Here is a 19,343-nt window from a genome sequence, read left to right as displayed (position 1 = left end):
ATATATATATATATATATATATATATATATATATGTATGGATATATCTATGTGTGTATATATATATATGTATTTATGTGTGTATATATATATATATATATATATATATATATATATATATAATGTGTGTGTGTGTAATTTATTATGTTTTCCTTAATAAGGAGACCAGGGCATTAATTGGAAGCAAGCGATAGAGAAAAGGTGCTTTTTCCAAAATTTTTAAACGTATTATACGCAACAACTTAAATTTTGTAATTTTAGTAACAATTTAACTATGCATAAATGACATCCTTCCCTTTAACTATACACCATTAAATTAAAGTACATATTAATAAAATATCGTAATGCTCTATTTACCTAAACTGCTATGACAACAGGGTATTCTTTAATTATTTTAGAAAAACGCTTATATTAAAAAAAATATATCAATAATTTCTAATAATTTAACAATTAAAAGAAAACAAGACGCAAATTGTAAGCAGGCGATTATTAGAGCTCTCGCTAATTATCGCCTGCCTCCAACTTGCACCTTGTTCTTTTTTTAAAACGTATACTATACAACAGTCTAATTTTCCTAACTTTAATAAGGATTAAACTATATATATATATGTGTGTGTGTACGTGCGTGTGTGTGTATATACTGTATATATATATGTGTGTATGGGTATATATATGTATGTATATATATATATATATATATATATATATACACACACACACATTTTTTTTTGTTAAGTGCATAACTCCACATGTGTTCATTCATAGTTTTGATGCATTGAGTTACAATCTACAATGTATATAGTCATCAAAATAAAGAAAACGCATTTAATGAGGAGAATGTGTGTCCAAACCTTTGGTCTGTACTGTATATATTGGCATACATATTTAGGTATATTTTTAAATATATGTTTTTTATATTAAATGTTTAGGAAAAAATATGTAATTACACACCCTGATGAGTTGTTTTTTTTGCTTTTTATGTGACATGTCTTTGCAGTCAGCGGTGAAGCGCCTCTGTCAGAAATCGCCGGGCCCTTCTCGGCGGTGGACGTGGCGACCAACTGCTCGAGCGGATGGCTGAAGGAGCCGCTGCTCTGGGTCATCTCCTACGCGCTGATGGCCGTCTGCGCCATCATCCTCATCATCCTGCTGCTGCTGCTGGTCCTGCCCTGCCGACGGCGAAGCTACTCGGGGGAAATCACAGACGAGTCCTCGCTGGTGCGCCACCGCATCAAGTGACTCAGGGGGATTGTGCGGGCAGGGGGTGAGGGAAGCGCCGCCGCAGAGGCGGGAAAAGGCGCACGGCCGCGCACACGGGTGCACACGGAAGCAACGACCATATCACAGAGGATTGAACCTTCCGGTAAACTCTCAATAGACACTGCCTGTGATGGACAATGAACTAGTCTTGTTTTAACTCTGGATTAGTCAACAGAATGTGAAGGGACAGTTTATCTCACAAGCTGTCTGGTGACAACTTGTGAGATTCAGAAGTGACGTTCATGGACAAAACATTATTCCAGATGCTTTTATTGTCTGCACCTGTCCATCAGTGACGGGTGGTTCACCCTCTACTACCCCCCAATACCCTGCTTGCGTGGTGATGAAAAACAATCACTGATACTTTCAAGTCATGTTTACATTACACTTGACGAGTTTCTTTGCTAAAGAGATTGTGCACTTTCAGAAACCACAAAAAAAAGAAAGTAGCCTTACAGTTCCCAAACAAGGGGATTAATATCATGTTGTATCAGGACGGTGCCAAAAACATACCAAATCAACCCAGGTCTCAACGAACAGCAGTGCCTTCCCATTAGCACTTCCTGTTTATAGGACCAATGAGGGTTTGCACTTAAATCAATGGTAATAATGCAGAATGTTCATGTATTTTAACTAATTATATCCAGTGTTTATCTTTGTATTTAAGTCTTGTTTTGAATGTGAGTGTGTATAGTGCTTTAGATTTTTTTGGCACATGCTGTAGAATTGCCATAATTCAAACCAAAGCATTTTTTAACTGCCACAGGCACAATCATGTATGAGCCTCTAATATACATACCGGTATGTGAACCTAGGTAAGGACTCTAATGCCATCTAGTGGATGAGCTGAAGATTGCAAACAAATTAAACATGCTAAATGAAGAAAGGTACAGTACACTGCAATCATATAAAATTCTCCTTTTTATGAGTGTATTTTTTTGAGTCCTGTAAATAAAGAGCATGTGACCAAAATACACAAATTTGTACTTGAGAGAGATGTTATTTGTATCTCAATGCAAGTTTAGGATAATGGAGGTCACCCACATCTGTGGTTTTCTCCAAGGTCTCTCATTGTCATCCCACTGGGTTGAGTTTTTCTGGGGGATCTGAACCGAGGATATTGTTGTGGCTTGTGCAGCCCTTTGAGACACTTGGGATTTAGGGCTGGCTATATAAATGATTCATAGGATAATCACCATTTTGAAAAAAAATATCTCCTTTTATTATTTCCTTGTTACCTGTCATGGACAGTAGAGTAGTTTTGGGGATAATGTAGCATTTCATGCACTTTTGTTATTGTGGCGTAACACTGCAACAGAACTATAACTTATTTTGATGAGCGTAGCATACAGTTCATATTCTTATTTTGTGATCGGTCATGTTAGGAGATTTTGGAGACACTGCAATACATCATGCACTGTTGTCTATTGTCTATCACTTTATGTGGAGTCGTTTTTGAGACAGGGCATCATAGCATGCAGTGTCGCGACTATTTCAACATAACGGTGCACAACAAGTAACACATTTTGCCAGCACAGCCTACAATCCTTGATATGTATTTGCTGTTGGTTATGTGGAGTTGTTTTGTATACAAGACAGCATATCATGCACTGATGTGACTCTTGTAGCATAATGTTGCAAAACAAGAATGAACAGCATAGAATGAACTTCCTGTTTATCTGCTATCCGCAGTGTTCTGCAGTAGTTTTGGAGACAGCCTATCATGCATGCTTTCTGTCAATTGGAGAAACAGGGGCATAACATGCACTGTTGTGACTATTCCAGCGTAATACTGTAAAAGAAGTATTTTGCTGAATCTGGCATAGCATACAATCATTTTGTCTTTTGTTTGCAAGCAGTCCTGTGGAGTAGTTTAGGAGACACTACAGCATACCATGCACTGGTGTAACTATTTTCGCAAAACAACTAGCACCTTATGTCACCAGCATAGTATACTGTTTGTATTGTTTATTTGCTATCCGTCATATGGCGTAGTTTTGGAGATGGGGCAGCATATCATGCATTGTTGTGACTATTCTAGCATAATACTGCGCAACAAGAATTATACCTTGCTTGCAGCACTAACTGTTCTTATTATTTATTAGGCTTTGATTATGTGGAGTCGTTTTGGAGACTGAGGAGCATATCATGCAGTGTTGTGACTATTCTAGCATGACGCAATGTTGTGACTATTCTAGCACAATACCGCACAACAAGAACTATACTTTGCTTGCACCGCTTACAGTTCTTATTTATTAGGCTTTGGTTATGTGGAGTCGTTTTGAAGATACTGCAACATACCATGCACCGGTGTAACTATTTTAGCAAAACTAGCACCTTATGTCACCATCATAGTATACAGTTTGTGTTGTTTATTTGCTACCAGTCATATGGCGCCATTTTGGAGACAGGGCAGCATATCATGCACTGTTATGACTATTGTAGCATAATATTGCTAAACAAGAAGCATTTTATTTTGCCAGCATAGAATGAATTTCCTCTTATCTGGAGTAGTTTTGGAAACAGCCTATCATGCATGCTTTTTGTCATGTATAGTCATTTTGAGAAATAATGGCATAACATGCACTGTTGTGACTATTCCGGCGCAATACTGCAAAATAAGAAGTATTTTGCTGAATCTATTATAGCATACAATTATTTTTTCTCTGTTTGCTAGCAGTCTTGTGGAATAGTTTTGGAGACATTGCAGCATACCATGCACTGTTGTAACTATTTGTGTTGTTTATTTGCTATTCGTCATATGGCGCAGTTTTGGAGATGGGGCAACATATGCATTGTTATGACTATTCTAGTATCATACTGCACAACAAGAATTATACTTTGCTTGCACATATTACAGTTATTTATTAGGCTTTGGTTATCTGGAGTCGGTTTGGAGATAGGGCAGCATATCATGCACTGTTGTGACTACACATCTGTTCCGCTTATCTAAGGTCGGCTCGCGGGGGCAGAAGCCTAAGCAGAGTAGCCCGGACTTCCCTCTACCCAGCCACTTCGTCCAGCTCCTCCCGGGGGACCTCGAGGCGTTCCCAGGCCAGCTGGGAGACATGGTAAATGGGTTGTACTTGTATAGCGCTTTTCTACCCCTTTTCAAGGAGCCCAAAGCGCTTTGACAGTATTTCCACATTCGCCCATTCACACACATATTCACACACTGACGGCGGGAGCTGCCATGCAAGGCGCTCACTAGACGTGACTAGGCTGGTAGAAGGTGGGGATTGAACCAGTAACCCTCGGATTGCTGGCGCAGCCACTCTACCAACTTCGGCACGCCGTCCCCCATAGTCTCCCTAACGTGTCCTGGGTCTTCCACATGGCCTCCTGCCAGCTGGATGTGCCCTAAACACCTCCCTGGGGAGGCGTTCGGGTGGCATCCTGACCAGATGCCCGAACCACCTCATCTGGCTCCTCTCGATGTGGAGGAGCAGCGGCTTTACTTTGAGTTCCTCACGGATGACAGAGCTTCTCACCCTTTCTCTAAAGGAGAGCCCCGCCACTCGGTGGAGGAAATTCATTCCGGCCGCTTGTACCTGTGATCCTGTCCTTTCGGTCATAACCCAAAGCTCATGACCATAGGTGAGGATGCGAACGTAGATCGACCGGTAAATTGAGAGCTTTGCCTTCGGGCTCAGCTCCCTTCTTCACCACTATACCAGTGTAATACAGCAAAATGAGAAATATTTTATAAGAATCCAGCATAGCGTACAGTTCATGCTGTTCATTTTCTATGGGAGTAGTTTTGGAGGGAAAATGCTCCTCTATTGTTCTGGCTCCTCTCGATGTGGAGGAGCAGCGGCTTTATTTTGAGTTCCTCCCGGATGACAGAGCTTCTCACCCTATCTCTAAAGGAGAGCCCCGCCACCCGGTGGAGGAAATTCATTTCAGCCTCTTGTACCCGTGATCCTGTCCTTTCGGTCATAACCCAAAGCTCATGACCATAGGTGAGGATGCGAACGTAGATCGACCGGTAAATTGAGAGCTTTGCCTTCGGGCTCAGCTCCCTTCTTCACCACTATACCAGTGTAATACAGCAAAATGAGAAATATTTTATAAGAATCCAGCATAGCGTACAGTTCATGCTGTTCATTTTCTATGGGAGTAGTTTTGGAGGGAAAATGCTCCTCTATTGTTCTGGCTCCTCTCGATGTGGAGGAGCAGCGGCTTTATTTTGAGTTCCTCCCGGATGACAGAGCTTCTCACCCTATCTCTAAAGGAGAGCCCCGCCACCCGGTGGAGGAAATTCATTTCAGCCTCTTGTACCCGTGATCCTGTCCTTTCGGTCATAATCCAAAACTTATGACCATAGGTGAGGATGGGAACGTAGATCGACCGGTAAATTGACAGCTTTGCCTTCCAGCTCAGCTCCCTTCTTCACCACTATACCAGTGTAATACAGCAAAATGAGAAATATTTTTCAAGAATCCAGCATAGCGTACAGTTCATGCTGTTCATTTTCTATAGGAGTAGTTTTGGAGGGAAAATGCTCCTCTATTGTTCTGGCTCCTCTCGATGTGGAGGAGCAGCGGCTTTACTTTGAGTTCCTCCCGGTTGACAGACCTTCTCACCCTATCTCTAAGGGGGAGCCCCGCCACCCGGTGGAGAAAATGTATTTCTGCCTTTTGTACCCAAGATGATCACGGGTAATACAGCAAAATGAGAAATATTTTATAAGAATTTAGCATAGCGTTATGACCAAAAGGATGTCATATCCCAAAGCTCATGACCATAGGTGAGGATGCGAATGTAGATCGACCGGTAAAAATTGAGAGCTTTGCCTTCCGGCTCAGCTCCCTTCTTCACCACTATACCAGTGTAATACAGCAAAATGAGAAATATATTACAAGAATCCAGCATAGCGTACAGTTCATGCTGTTAATTTTTTATGCGAGTAGTTTTGGAGGGAAAATACTCCTCTATTGTTAGATGGCAATGGTCACTTCATTATTTTCAATACATGATATGAGGCCATTACAAGTTGTGGAGCTACTCTCGAATTGACTGTAAGAAGCGATGCGTGAGGGCTTCACGGTGGCAGAGGGGTTAGTGCGTCTGCCTCACAATACGAAGGTCCTGCAGTCCTGGGTTCAAATCCAGGCTCGGGATCTTTCTGTGTGGAGTTTGCATGTTCTCCCCGTGAATGCGTGGGTTCCCTCCGGGTACTCCGGCTTCCTCCCACTTCCAAAGACATGCACCTGGAGAGAAGTTGATTGGCAACACTAAATTGGCCTTAGTGTGTGAATGTGAGTGTGAATGTTGTCTGTCTATCTGTGTTGGCCCTGCGATGAGGTGGTGACTTGTCCAGGGTGTACCCCGCCTTCCGCCCGATAGTAGCTGAGATAGGCGCCAGCGCTCCCCGTGACCCCAAAAGGGAATAAGCGGTAGAAAATGGAAATGGATGGAAGCGATGCGTGTCGTGACGTCATTTGCCCACTTACTCAGCGACAGTACGTGGCGGACTACTTTGTTACGCGGAAGCGCACCAGTCCTGAATGGAACGCCACAGGAAGGAAGTCCGGCACTGGAGGGAAAGGCGCCGCCGCGGTGAGGACGGGGACCGTCTGCACACAAAACAACAACCAGAAAGCGTTAACTAGGGCCACCGCAGCCATTTTTCTAAAATATAATTGTATCTGTATCGCATTTTTGACTTTTTAAATTCCTTTTTATAGCAACGAGTCGCCTTTTTTAAAGCAGCGACCAGTCCCCCATTCATCCGCGATGTCTGGCGTGGTGAGAGGCCCGGCAGGGAACAACGACTGCCGAATCTACGTGGGCAACCTTCCCCCTGATATTCGCACCAAAGACGTGGAAGAGGTGTTCTACAAGTACGGCGCCATTCGGGATATCGACCTGAAAAACAGACGAGGTGGCCCGCCGTTCGCTTTCATTGAGTTCGAAGACCCAAGGTAAGACGCTATTGCTAGCTCAGTTAAACCCCAGCAAAGGGCCGCCATTTTATGGCTAACACCCACTAGCTGCTACACTTTCAACACTATGCCCACTTTTGCCTTTACGATGCTTTTGGTTTGATTCCCTCTGCGAGTATTTGTTGAACCAGCTTTCTGTTGTTTTGTCCGCCCCCCAATACCTCGCACACTACTTAAATGCGTGTGAGCAAACAAGGCTAGCTGTTAACATGTGCTATTAACGTGCGAGCTTTCTCTCGGAGACGGCGTGGCGCGGTTGGAAGAGTAGCCGTGCCAGCAACCTGAGGGTTCCTGGTTCGATCCCCAGCATCTACCACGTCCGTTGTGTCCTTGAGCAACACACTTCACCCTTGCTCCTGATGGTCGTGGTTAGCTCCCGCCATCAGTGTGTGAATGTGGAATTAGTGTCTAAGCCAGGGGTAGGGAACCTATGGCTCTAGAGCCAGATGTGGCTCTTTTGATGACTGCCTCTGGCTCTCAGTTAAATCTTAGCTGACGTTGCTTAACACGATAAGTAATGAATAATTCCGCTGGTAATCAGTGTCAAAAATAACGTTCGAAATATGAACATTCTCATGCATTTTCATCCATCCATCCGGTTTCTACCGCACCTGTTCAAGAAGTCGCATTAATGGTAAGAAGTGTATTGTTTATTGTTGGTTAGCCTCAGAATAACAATGTTAAAAAGAATAAGAGACTTATTATACTCGAAAAAATGTTGGTCTTTCTTAAAAATGCACGCATATAGTTGAATTCAGTGTAAAAAAATAAATAATTATATGGCTCTCACGGAAATACTTTTAAAAATATTTGGCTTGTATAGCTCTCTCAGCCAAAAAGGTTCCCGACCCCTGGTCTAAGCGCTTTGAGTACCTAGAAGGTAGAAAAGTGCTATCCAAGTATAACCCATTTTACGATTACCATTAGGGCTGGGCGATATTGCCTTTTTTTAATATTGAGATATTTTTCAATGATGACTATGAGAAACCTTTGAGAGGGCCACACCGAAAGCAATTGATGTCGAGCGGGTCTAACATGATACTACGACATCCTCGGAAGAACCCACAAAAGGGCAAGGAAAACGCACACCCAGTGGGCAGGGAGAATTCACACCCAGTGGGACGCCAGTGACAATGCTGACTACGAGAAACCTTGGAGAGGACCTCAAATGTGTGCAACCCCCCCATGAAAGTTCAATCCATACTGGATCCAACACAACCGTTAGAGTTCAGTCCAAAGTGGATCAAACACAGCAGAGAGTCCCGTAGACAGTGGAGCCAGCAGGAAACCACCCCAAGCGGAGCCGAATCAGCAGCGCAGAGATGTCCCAGCCGATACACAGGCGAGCCATCCATCCTGGGTCCCGGCTCAGGACAGCCAGTACTTCATCCATGGCCACCGGATCGGACCCCCTCCACAAGGGAGAGTGGGACAGACGAGAAAAAGAAAAGAAACGGCAGATCAACTGGTCTAAAAAGGGAGTCTATTTAAAGGCTAGAGTATACAAATGAGTTTTAAGGTGAGACTTGAATGTTTCTACTGAGGTGGCATCTCGAACTGTTACCGGGAGGGGATTTCAGAGTACTGGAGCCCCAACGGAAAATGCTCTATAGCCCGAAGACTTTTTTTGGGCTATGGGAATCACTAATAGGCCGGAGTCCTTTGAACGCAGATTTCTTGCCGGGACATATGGTATAATACAATCAGCAAGATAGGCTGGAGGTAGACCGTGTAGTATTTTATACGTAGGTAGTAAAACCTTAAAATCACATCATAAGTGCACAGGAAGCCAGTGCAGACGAGCCAGTATAGGCGTAATATGATCAAACTTTCTTGTTCTTGTCAAAAGTCTAGCAGATGCATTTAGTACCAACTGTAATTTTTTATCATTAAGATAATTTGCCTTGTATTTATTAAGGTTATTAAGCAATGGCACAAACATTCAAGTCATTTCCAAAACAAAGTGCAAGATTGTCAGAGACATTTTAAGTGTCAAATAAAAATGAGCTGCATAATAGGAAATCAAATAGTATTCGTCCTTCACAATGTGGTATGTAACTAAGGTTATGAAATTCTCTTCATTCTCTAGCGAGTGACTTTTCAAATGATGCTACATATTAGCAGTAATGCTACTTTTTTATAGCAACGATTGTTCCTTCCACACTTGACAAATTACGGTTTTCTGTTCAACATATTCCCGCTTGAAGTTGAACCACCGCCAGACGATGGAAACCCTGCTGTTTTATTGGGTACTTACGTCTTCCTTCATTTGTTACCAGATCCACACCTTCTTTCTCTCGTACGGCTACGTTAGCAGCTAACGTATCCCAGTATGTTACCTCCCTGCTCTCCGAGGGCGGACACGTATGTGACGTATGACATGACAGTATGTGACTTATGTAAGAATGTGCGCCTGCTTGTCTGTGAGAAGGAAAGACAGGAAAGAGCGAGAAGAGCCTGAAGTGTACGCCCACAGCTAAAAGCAACTGCGTGAGAACGTATACTTGAATATTACGATAGTCATTTTCTATATCGCACAGAGACAAACCCGCTATATATCGACCAGCCCTACCTTGAAGGTAGAAAAATGCTATACAAGTATAACCCATTTTACGATTACATTTATCTATATGTGTATATGTATATATATATATATATATATATATATATATATATATATATATATTTTATAAATAAATATAAATATGCTCCGTTTTTGACAGGGATGCTGGTGATGCAGTTTATGGCCGGGATGGATACGACTACGATGGCTACAGGCTCCGTGTCGAGTTCCCCCGGAGCGGCAGGGGCTCCGGTAGAGGCAGTTTCAGCGGGGCCGGTGGAGCCCCGAGAGGCCGCTATGGTCCTCCATCCAGACGCTCCGAGTACAGAGTTGTAGTGTCCGGTAAGAATACTGAATAATCTACGGCCATGTCCACACCAACACGGGGAGTTTCAAAAACACATATTTGGGGTTGAAACAATCTCCAACCACATAAGTGTAGTTTCAAAACTGTCTGTCTACACACAAACGTACACACTTGCTGTCATGCACATTTTGTCCAGTCAGAAGCCTGAAAAAAAGCAGCAATATCTGACTAGCTGGCATTACAGCTCTGTCAGGTGTATTTTGATGTACTATACATTAGGGCTGGGCGATATGGCCTTTTTTTAATATCTCGATATTTTTAGGCCATTTTGTGATACACGATATATATCTTCATATTTTGCCTTAACCTTAAATTAACACTTGATACATATAATCACAGCAGTATGATGGTTCTATGTGTCTACATTAAAACATTCTTGTTCATACTGCATTGATATATGGTCATTTTGAACTTTCATGTAGAGAAGGAAATCACAACTAAGTCAATTGACCAAAACTTTATTTATTAAACAGTTATTAAGCAATAGCACAAACATTCATGTCATTTCCCAAGCAGAACGTGCAAGATTGTGAGAGACATTTAAAATCAAGCAATTAGTACACTTTTGTGCATGATGTCACTAAGATGACATATCCAAACAACTCTAAATTAAAGTGCACTTTTTTTACATAACACAATTACAATAGTTTAAAACAAATAAAATGCACTTTTGTGCATGATGTCACTAAGATGACATATCAAAACAACTCTAAATTAAAGTGCACTTTTTTTACATAACACAATTACAATAGTTTAAAAAAAATAAAATGCACTTTTGTGCATGATGTCACTAAGATGACATATCAAAACAACACTAAATTAAAGTGCACTTTTTGTACAGAACGCCACTGGAATAGTTTAAAACAAATAAAGTGAACTTTTGTGCATGATGTCACAAGATATTTCAATAAGTATTAAATAAAAAGCACTCAATGTTTATTTATATAGCCCTAAATCACCAGTTTCTCAAAGGGCTGCACAAACCACAACAACATCCTCGGTAGAGCCCACATAAGGGCGAGGAAAACTCACCCCAGTGGGACGTTGGTTAAATTAGCTGGATAATAGGAAATCAAATAGTGTTCGTCCTTTGCAATGTGGTAGTTTACTGTGCACAATATCTCCTTTTGTTGTTGACTGTTTTTTTCATACAGTGTTGATCTGGAAATGTTTGCCTCTGCATTTTGATGGTGTGGGCGTGTGGCACCAAATGGAGATGTTGATATGCGGAGTAATCACTCTTCATTCTCTAGCAGATGACTTTTCAAATGAGCAGTAATGCTACTTTTGGTAGCAATGCTTGTGCCCCACACTTGACAAATTAAAGTTGTCTATACCAGTGATTCTCCAATGGGGTTTCGCGTACCCCTGGGGGTACTTGAAGGTATGCCAAGGGGTAACTGAGATGTTTGAAATATATTCTAAAAATATCAGCAATTCAAAAATACTTTATAAATATATTTTTTAAATAATACTTCAACAAAATATGAATGTTAGTTCATAAACTGTGAAAAGAAATGCAACAATGCAATATTCAGTGTTGACAGATAGTTTTTTTGTGGACAAGTTCCATAATTATTGATGTTAAAGATTTCTTTTTTTATGAAGAAATGTTTAGAATTAAGTTCATGAATCCAGATGGATCTCTATTACAATCCCCAAGGAGGGCACTTTAAGTTGATGATTAGTTCTATGTGTAGAAAACTTTATTTATAAATGAATCACTTGTTTTGTTTTTTTTAGTTATTTTTATATATTTTTTCCAAATAGTTCAAGAAAGACAACTACAAATGAGCAACATTTTGCACTGTTATATAATTTCAATAAATCAGAAACTGATGATATAGTGCTGTATTTTACTTCTTTATTTCTTTTTTTTTTTCAACCAAAAATGCTTTGCTCTGATTAGGAGGTACTTGAATTAAAAAAATGTTCACAGGGGGTACATCACTTAAAAAAGGTTGAGAACCACTGGTCTATACGACATATTCCCACTTGAAGTCAAACCACCGCCAGACGATGGACCTCCTGCAGTTTTTCTTGGGAATTAATTCTTCCTTCATTTGTTACCAGGTTCGCAGCTTCTTCCTCTCATATTACCTATCACACGGCTACGCTAGCATCACAGCTAACGTTACCCATGCTGCTTCCTCTCTGCTCCGCGAGGGTGTATATGTCACAGCTAACGTTACCCATGCTGCTTCCTCTCTGCTCCGCGAGGGTGTATATGTATGTGACGTTTGAAGTGACAGTATGTGACGTAAGTAAGAAGGTGCGCTTGCTGTCTGTGAGGAGACAAAAGGAGTGGTAAAAGCATGTAGTGTAATGCCCGCAGCTAAAAGCAACTGCGTAAGAACGTTTACTCGAATATCACGATATCGTCATTTTCTATATCGCACAGAGAAAAACCCGTGATATATTGCGTGTATCGATATATCGCCCAGCCCTACTAGACATATACAATGACATGTACGTTATTTTTAAAACCAGCCTGCGCGTACACAGAGCCCTGGGCGCATTTTCAAAGATCGAATGCACACCTGTGCTGCTGAAACCCAACATTTATTGAATTATAACATGTTCAGCAACATGGTGATGTATTACATGTGTAGTAAAGTGTAATTAATTTCTAAAATCAGCACGCACTACGAGCCAAGGAAACCATTTTGCATGTTTAAGTGCTTATATAAGCACACAGAAGTGCGTATACCCCTGCGAAACTGTTGTGGAATTATAAAGCATTTAACCACTGATATAGTGATATATTACATGTGTAATGAAATGTATATTGTCTTTAACATCGATACACACTACAAGGAGGACGCTAAATTTATGTTTTTTTAGTTGCTTGGTGGCTTTTTATGCGTGACCACGCTCGCGCCCGGTTCCATCTACAAAAATGGAAGCAACACACATAAGCTAACTTCATGATTTGTCGTTAAACAAGGACTAAAAACATAAGATAATGTTGCACCTTTCTTATGACACAGAGCAAAAAGTCTTGCTTGTCAAAGTTGTCCCATCAGCTGGAGGTTTGACAGTGATCATATCTTTAGCGCCAGCGGGAGTGGCGCAAAGCCCATTTTATTGTGTTTTTACTAATGTAGAGTGAAAATAGCAGCATGTTTACGTTCAAACATACATTAAGTCCTCTTATAGTGTTTAAAGGCAGTGTAGTTGAGCTTGGAAATGACAGCACACAACCATAACATCTTCACAAGTCTCAGTTTGTGCCGTGTACATGCATACGCTAAGCGAAGAGTTTTGGATCTCTACACTTTGGCCAGAGTTTGCAAAAGTCTGCGTTTTTAAAGACAAAAAAGGTATGCGTCTGCGTGTGGACAAGAGGCCTAATCGCAGCGATAAGTATGCGTGTATTAAGTATCTTTGTTTGTGTGGAGATGGCCTAAGTATGGTGCATGCATTGTTGTCGTGTTTCTGTGCTGTGCTCTGCTTCCCAAATTATGCCATCATACTGACCCCCAAAAAACAGGTTTTAATTTTAGCTATTCAAAGGTGAATGGCTTGACAGTATGCAGCTAAAATCCGCAGACTGTTAATATCAAGTAATGTAAATGGAGGGCATATTTTGAAGTTTTGTAGGTGTGAGGTAAAAATGTATTGTTGAATGAACCACAAAGTATTTGTGGAGTGCTTTGATGTTGTAAACATCTCTGACTGAGACCGATGTGATCAGAGTAGTTTTTATCTGACAGAGCCAGTAGACTATGACCATGAATGTACTTTAGTAGCACAATTGGAGATGTGCACTCACATTAACACAAATATAGTTGCTCACAACTCGCTCCAGAAGACTGCTCATACTCTAAAGTATATTTGGTAGAAATAGGGTGTTTACTACGTGTGAAGTCTAAGTGTCCATGTACTGTGAGACTCTACGAGTCATACCAAAGACTATAAAAATGAATTCATTACCTCCCTTCTTGGCACTCAGCATCAAAGGTTTGAATTGGGCGTTAAATCACCAAAATGATTCCAGAGTGCGGCCACCGCTGCTGCTCACTGCTCCCCTCACCTCCTCAGGGGTGGAACAAGGGTTTGGGTCAAATGCAGAGGTTAATTTCACCACACCTAGTGTATATGTGTGACTATCAGTGGTACTTAAACTTTACTGTTCCTTTTCCGGTTGACCTATGACATCACACTAACCAACTGCGGATTCTTGCAACTTGTTTTAACTGATGTCCGCTGTAATGTTAGTTCAGATTAAAAGTATTACATCTGTAATGGCTATGCTGATGTCAAATAACAGACAGCATCAGTAAATGATCTTGAATTGCGCTACTAACGTGACTCTACTTCCTAAAATGAATTATAAATAAATAAATGGGTTGTACTTGTGTAGCGCTTTTCTACCTTCAAGGTGCTCAAAGCGCTTTCAATCAATCAATCAATCAATGTTTATTTATATAGCCCCAAATCACAAATGTCTCAAAGGACTGCACAAATCATTACGACTACAACATCCTCGGAAGAACCCACAAAAGGGCAAGGAAAACTCACACCCAGTGGGCAGGGAGAATTCACATTCAGTGGGACGCCAGTGACAATGCTGACTATGAGAAACCTTGGAGAGGACCTCAGATGTGGGCAACCCCCCCCCCTCTAGGGGACTGAAAGCAATGGATGTCGAGCGGGTCTAACATGATACTGTGAAAGTTCAATCCATAGTGGCTCCAAGACAGCAGTGAGAGTCCCGTCCACAGGAAACCATCTCAAGCGGATCAGCAGCGTAGAGATGTCCCCAAACGATACAGGCGAGCGGTCCATCCTGGGTCCCGACGAGCGGTCCATCCTGGGTCTCGACTCTGGACAGTCAGTACTTCATCCATGGTCATCGGACCGGACCCCCTCCACAAGGGAGGGGGGGACATAGGAGAAAGAAAAGAAGCGGCAGATCAACTGGTCTAAAAAGGAGGTCTATTTAAAGGCTAGAGTATACAGATGAGACTTAAATGCTTCTACTGAGGTAGCATCTCGAACTGTTACCGGGAGGGCATTCCAGAGTACTGGAGCCCGAACGGAAAACGCTCTATAGCCCGCAGACTTTTTTTGAGCTCTAGGAATCACTAATAAGCCGGAGTCTTTTGAACGCAGATTTCTTGCCGGGACATACGGTACAATACAATCGGCAAGATAGGCTGGAGCTAGACCGTGTAGTATTTTATATGTAAGTAGTAAAACCTTAAAGTCACATCTTAAGTGCACAGGAAGCCAGTGCAGGTGAGCCAGTACAGGCGTAATATGATCAAACTTTCTTGTTCTTGTCAAAAGTCTAGCAGCCGCATTTTGTACCAACTGTAATCTTTTAATGCTAGACATGGGGAGACCCGAAAATAATACGTTACAGTAATCGAGACGAGACGTAACAAACGCATGGATAATGATCTCAGCGTCTTTAGTGGACAGAATGGAGCGAATTTTAGCGATATTACGGAGATGAAAGAAGGCCGTTTTAGTAACGCTTTTAATGTGTGACTCAAAGGAGAGAGTTGGGTCGAAGATAATACCCAGATTTTTTACAGAGTCACCTTGTTTTATGATTTGGTTGTCAAATGTTAAAGTTGTATTATTAAATAGAGGTCGGTGTCTAGCAGGACCGATAATCAGCATTTCCGTTTTTTTGGCATTAAGTTGCAAAAAGTTAGCGGACATCCATTGTTTAATTTCATTAAGACGCTTTGACACGACTTCCACATTTACCCATTCACACACTGATGTAGGGAGCTGCCATGCAAGGCGCTAACCAGCACCCATCAGGAGCAAGGGTGAAGTGTCTTGCTCAGGACACAACGGACATGACGAGGTTGGTACTAGGTGGGGATTGAACCAGGGCCCTCGGGTTGCGCACGGCCACTCTTCCACTGCGCCACGCCGTGGCGGAGGCAGGTCCAAAGCAAAGAAAAACTGACAGAAGAGTTTTCTAAGGGATTTGCGGACTAATCAAAACTTCTGAATGTCTCTAAATTGATTTCATAGGGCTCTTTCAATTGATATGGGTTTTTAATCTGAAGGAAAATACAGTTCATGCCACGGACGATACTGTTCCAGATGAAGGTTGCTATTCTGTACTGTCGGGCTAGTTGTGCAGAGTTATTGTTAATCAGTTTGGAGTGCACAATTACAGCGTAAAGAGGCTTGCGTACGCTTTATTATTTGCCTTTTAATATACCTGCTTCATTATCTTTTATTTTGTTTGGGAGTCAGAATTAAGCCGGCGTTTTACATTTCCTAATCTATCTCATTTTAAAAATCGGCTTTTTTTCTCCCATCGGTGCACTTCAAAATGTTACCTTCTCTTAATTTGTAAAGCCAATAAACAGTCTCTTATCCAGTTGCAATTGTTGCTGCGTTTTTATTGAATGGTATCTGCTGCCGGGTTGTATCCGGCGCGTTGGTACTGGCGCAATACTAAGGGTCTTCTCTTGGTGTACACACCCACTCGAGAGACCCCGTTTCCAATCGCATAATCCAGGTGTGTTAGTCCAATTTATCAAAAACCAAACATGTTCGGATTAAGGTGTCTCCATGTCAAATTCGACTAATTTAGTGCATGCACACATGCTGACTGACACATAGTCAAGCCTCCATGTTACTACAGGTTTTCACAACCAGGTCAGTCCTCTGTACAAATGTACCAAGGTTGCAATGGAGTGCAAGTTAGAATAAAAATTTAAAATCCAGTGTGGAAAAACATATACATACCTGATACTCGTACTGCTGTTTGTCTTGTAGAGCAGTTTTGGAGAGACAGTAGTATGTCATGCATTTTTGTGAATATTATTGCATAACACTGCAAGCAAGTATCTGACTTAGCATTGCATTCATTTCATGTTCTTTATTCCCTGTCAGCAATGTACAGTTAAGTATGGAGACAGGGCAGGATACAACACACCGTTGTGACTAATACTGTAAAAGAGAAGCATCTCATTTGCAGAGAATATAGTCCATGTTCTTAATTGTCGTGTGTCGTGTAGAGTTGTTTTGGAGACACGGCAGCATATCATGCAACGCCATGACTGTTTTTATCTCAACACATGCACACGAATACAACAAGTCCTAATAGAGAAAATGTAATATCATCACACAATCCCTGTCATTGTTTTTTAGGTCTCCCTCAGAGTGGCAGCTGGCAGGACCTGAAGGACCACATGCGTGAAGCGGGGGACGTGTGCTACGCTGACGTCTACAGAGATGGAACCGGTGTTGTAGAGTTTGTGCGCAAGGAAGATATGACCTATGCCGTTCGAAAGCTGGACAACTCCAAATTCCGCTCGCACGAGGTATGTGTACTGATTTGGTCTCTTGGCATGGATTGTGTGTCTTTGCTGTGCAAAAGGTGAGTACTCTCTGGACGCGCGCCTCTTCGTCTCCTCTATGGACTGTCCTCGCACCCAGGGAAGGAATGTTGTCCCTTCAATATCCAGTTCTCTTGTGTCCGCCAGGGAGAGACGGCTTACGTTCGCGTGAAAGTAGACGGTCCCCGCAGCCCCAGTTACGGAAGATCCCGCTCCCGCAGCCATGGCAGCAGAAGCCGCAGTCGCAGCATCAGCCGGAGCCGCAGCGATTCTCGAGACCGCGGCAGAGCATCGCCACGCTACTCGCCTCCTCCCAGCCGCTCTCGATCCCGCTCTCGCTCCTAAAAACTGATGTTTTCTCCTTTCCCTCCCATCTCGATGTACCCAACATTGACACAATCTTCCCACTGTTTTTACCTTATGAGATCCTCCAGATTTCAGCTGTTGGTTTTTAATTTTTGTCCTGGTGTCCTTGTGGATGAGCTTGGTATGTAGATGTACCCCTCCCCTTTCTCCCTCCTCTTTTTTTTCTTCCCCTTTGTCTTCTATGCTTTTTTTCCTTTAAAATGTGCTGAGCTTCAAAAATGTTGAGTTGTAAAGCAAACTCAATGTTTTTGTAAGTTGTTTTTTGTTGTTTTTTATACTAGAAGCTTTTCATTGGGTATTGGTGGGAGGACTGTTTGGACAAAGCCCAAAATTTAACTGTATTTTACCTTGTGTCTTCCTTTAGACATCTGAAGAGAAGGATTAAAGTGATTTGGAATAAAACCATTGTGGAGCACATTTCATTTGTATGGTCAGGATAGGACATCAGGTCAAGGCAAATGGTATGCTTCATATTCCATAATTTTTTTATGTTTTTTTTATAGATTGCTTTGTTGTGCATGTCTTTGGCAAAAGCCATTTGTGCTGCATTTCATCATAGATGACAAACTGTAACATGTCTTTCCGGCCTGACACCAGAAAAAGTCAAGTGTTGTGAAGTGTAACATCTTTGCTTGCTGTCAAATGAAACAGACTCAATGTGCTGCAAAAGAAACCCTCCTTAATTAGCGATTTTTTGTGATTTGGCAAAAAAAAAAAAACATGAGTGCTCAAAAAATTTGGCCCAAAATCTTGACATTCTATTCTAACGGTCTGCCTCTGATTTTCTTCCTGGTATTTCAAGGTTTTGATTGGAGAGGAGTGGCTCAGTGGATCCCAATCCTTGGAGCTGGATGAGTGGATCGATTAGGAAAGTGATAGGCAAGGATGGATGCTCGGGACGGGATCCATTTTTCCAGGATTTTCAAAATTGCAGAACTAATTTTAACGGGATGTCCCGGAGCAACTTTTATTTATTTTTTTAAATAGCCTGCCACCTGCCTCTTTTTATTTTTTTTTAAGCTTTTCAGTGATAATAGTTGACGAGCAAAACAGGACCAGGAAGTTGGATCAAAGGATGGAATCGTAGATGCCTGGTATGAGGGAATCAAAATTTGGGGGAGGGGTTTGATATGCGGGGGGGACTTCGTTTGTATCTTGATTTTGCCTAACTTTTCCTCCTTTTCTTCTAGCATTTTCAATAAAAGCACATCAAATGAGCTGAAGATGTCTTTTTTTTTTTTTATAACGTTTTCTTTACCAAAATGTACTTTTTACCTCCATTCAAAATGATTTAACATCTTTGCATTATAGCTGCTTAGTATGTAGCTCGTACTTACAGGTGTTTTTAGCCATTTCAATTGCATGTCAGCAGTCCTTTTTGTTATTTTGTGAATACCGTATTTCCTTTAATTGCCGCCAGGGCACTAATTAATTTAAAACGTCTTTTCACTCCTGCGCTTACCAAAGACTTGTGGTAAAAGTAAGCATGCGCTAATTATTTTAAAACTTCTCACTCCGGCA

The 19,343-nt window shown here is 41.7% G+C and overlaps 2 protein-coding genes across 3 annotated transcripts in view; both read left to right on the top strand.

Annotated features, from left to right (window-relative positions):
- The window catches only part of bace2 (beta-secretase 2), a 35,985-nt gene extending 33,746 nt beyond the window's left edge, over positions 1-2,239 (top strand). For both annotated transcript variants that reach the window (XM_061877408.1, XM_061877407.1), the window contains exon 9: positions 997-2,239. In XM_061877408.1, coding sequence (XP_061733392.1) covers positions 997-1,238 — 242 coding nt within the window. In that variant the 3' untranslated portion in view covers positions 1,239-2,239. The remainder of the gene's footprint in view (positions 1-996) is intronic.
- Positions 2,240-6,778: 4,539 nt separating this feature from the next.
- srsf1a (serine and arginine rich splicing factor 1a) lies at positions 6,779-18,224 on the top strand. Its single transcript, XM_061877405.1, has 4 exons — positions 6,779-7,186; positions 9,931-10,112; positions 17,269-17,441; positions 17,604-18,224. The coding sequence occupies exons 1-4, from the start codon at positions 6,999-7,001 to the stop codon at positions 17,799-17,801; spliced, it is 741 nt and encodes a 246-aa protein (XP_061733389.1). The 5' UTR covers positions 6,779-6,998; the 3' UTR covers positions 17,802-18,224.
- Positions 18,225-19,343: the final 1,119 nt, after the last annotated feature.

This window comes from Nerophis ophidion, linkage group LG18 (genome assembly GCF_033978795.1).
Source record: "Nerophis ophidion isolate RoL-2023_Sa linkage group LG18, RoL_Noph_v1.0, whole genome shotgun sequence".
Classification (NCBI taxonomy): Eukaryota; Metazoa; Chordata; class Actinopteri; order Syngnathiformes; family Syngnathidae; genus Nerophis; species Nerophis ophidion.
The sequence above is the reverse complement of the archived record's forward strand: the minus strand, read 5'-3'. Positions and strand labels throughout refer to the sequence as shown.

Excerpts from the sequence above, each read along its gene's own strand:
- srsf1a (XM_061877405.1), top strand. The coding sequence starts at position 6,999 with ATGTCTGGCGTGGTGAGAGGCCCGGCAGGGAACAACGACTGCCGAATC. Across the intron at positions 7,187-9,930 it reads ATTGAGTTCGAAGACCCAAG|GGATGCTGGTGATGCAGTTT; the intron begins GTAAGACGCTAT and ends CGTTTTTGACAG. Across the intron at positions 17,442-17,603 it reads CCAAATTCCGCTCGCACGAG|GGAGAGACGGCTTACGTTCG; the intron begins GTATGTGTACTG and ends TGTGTCCGCCAG.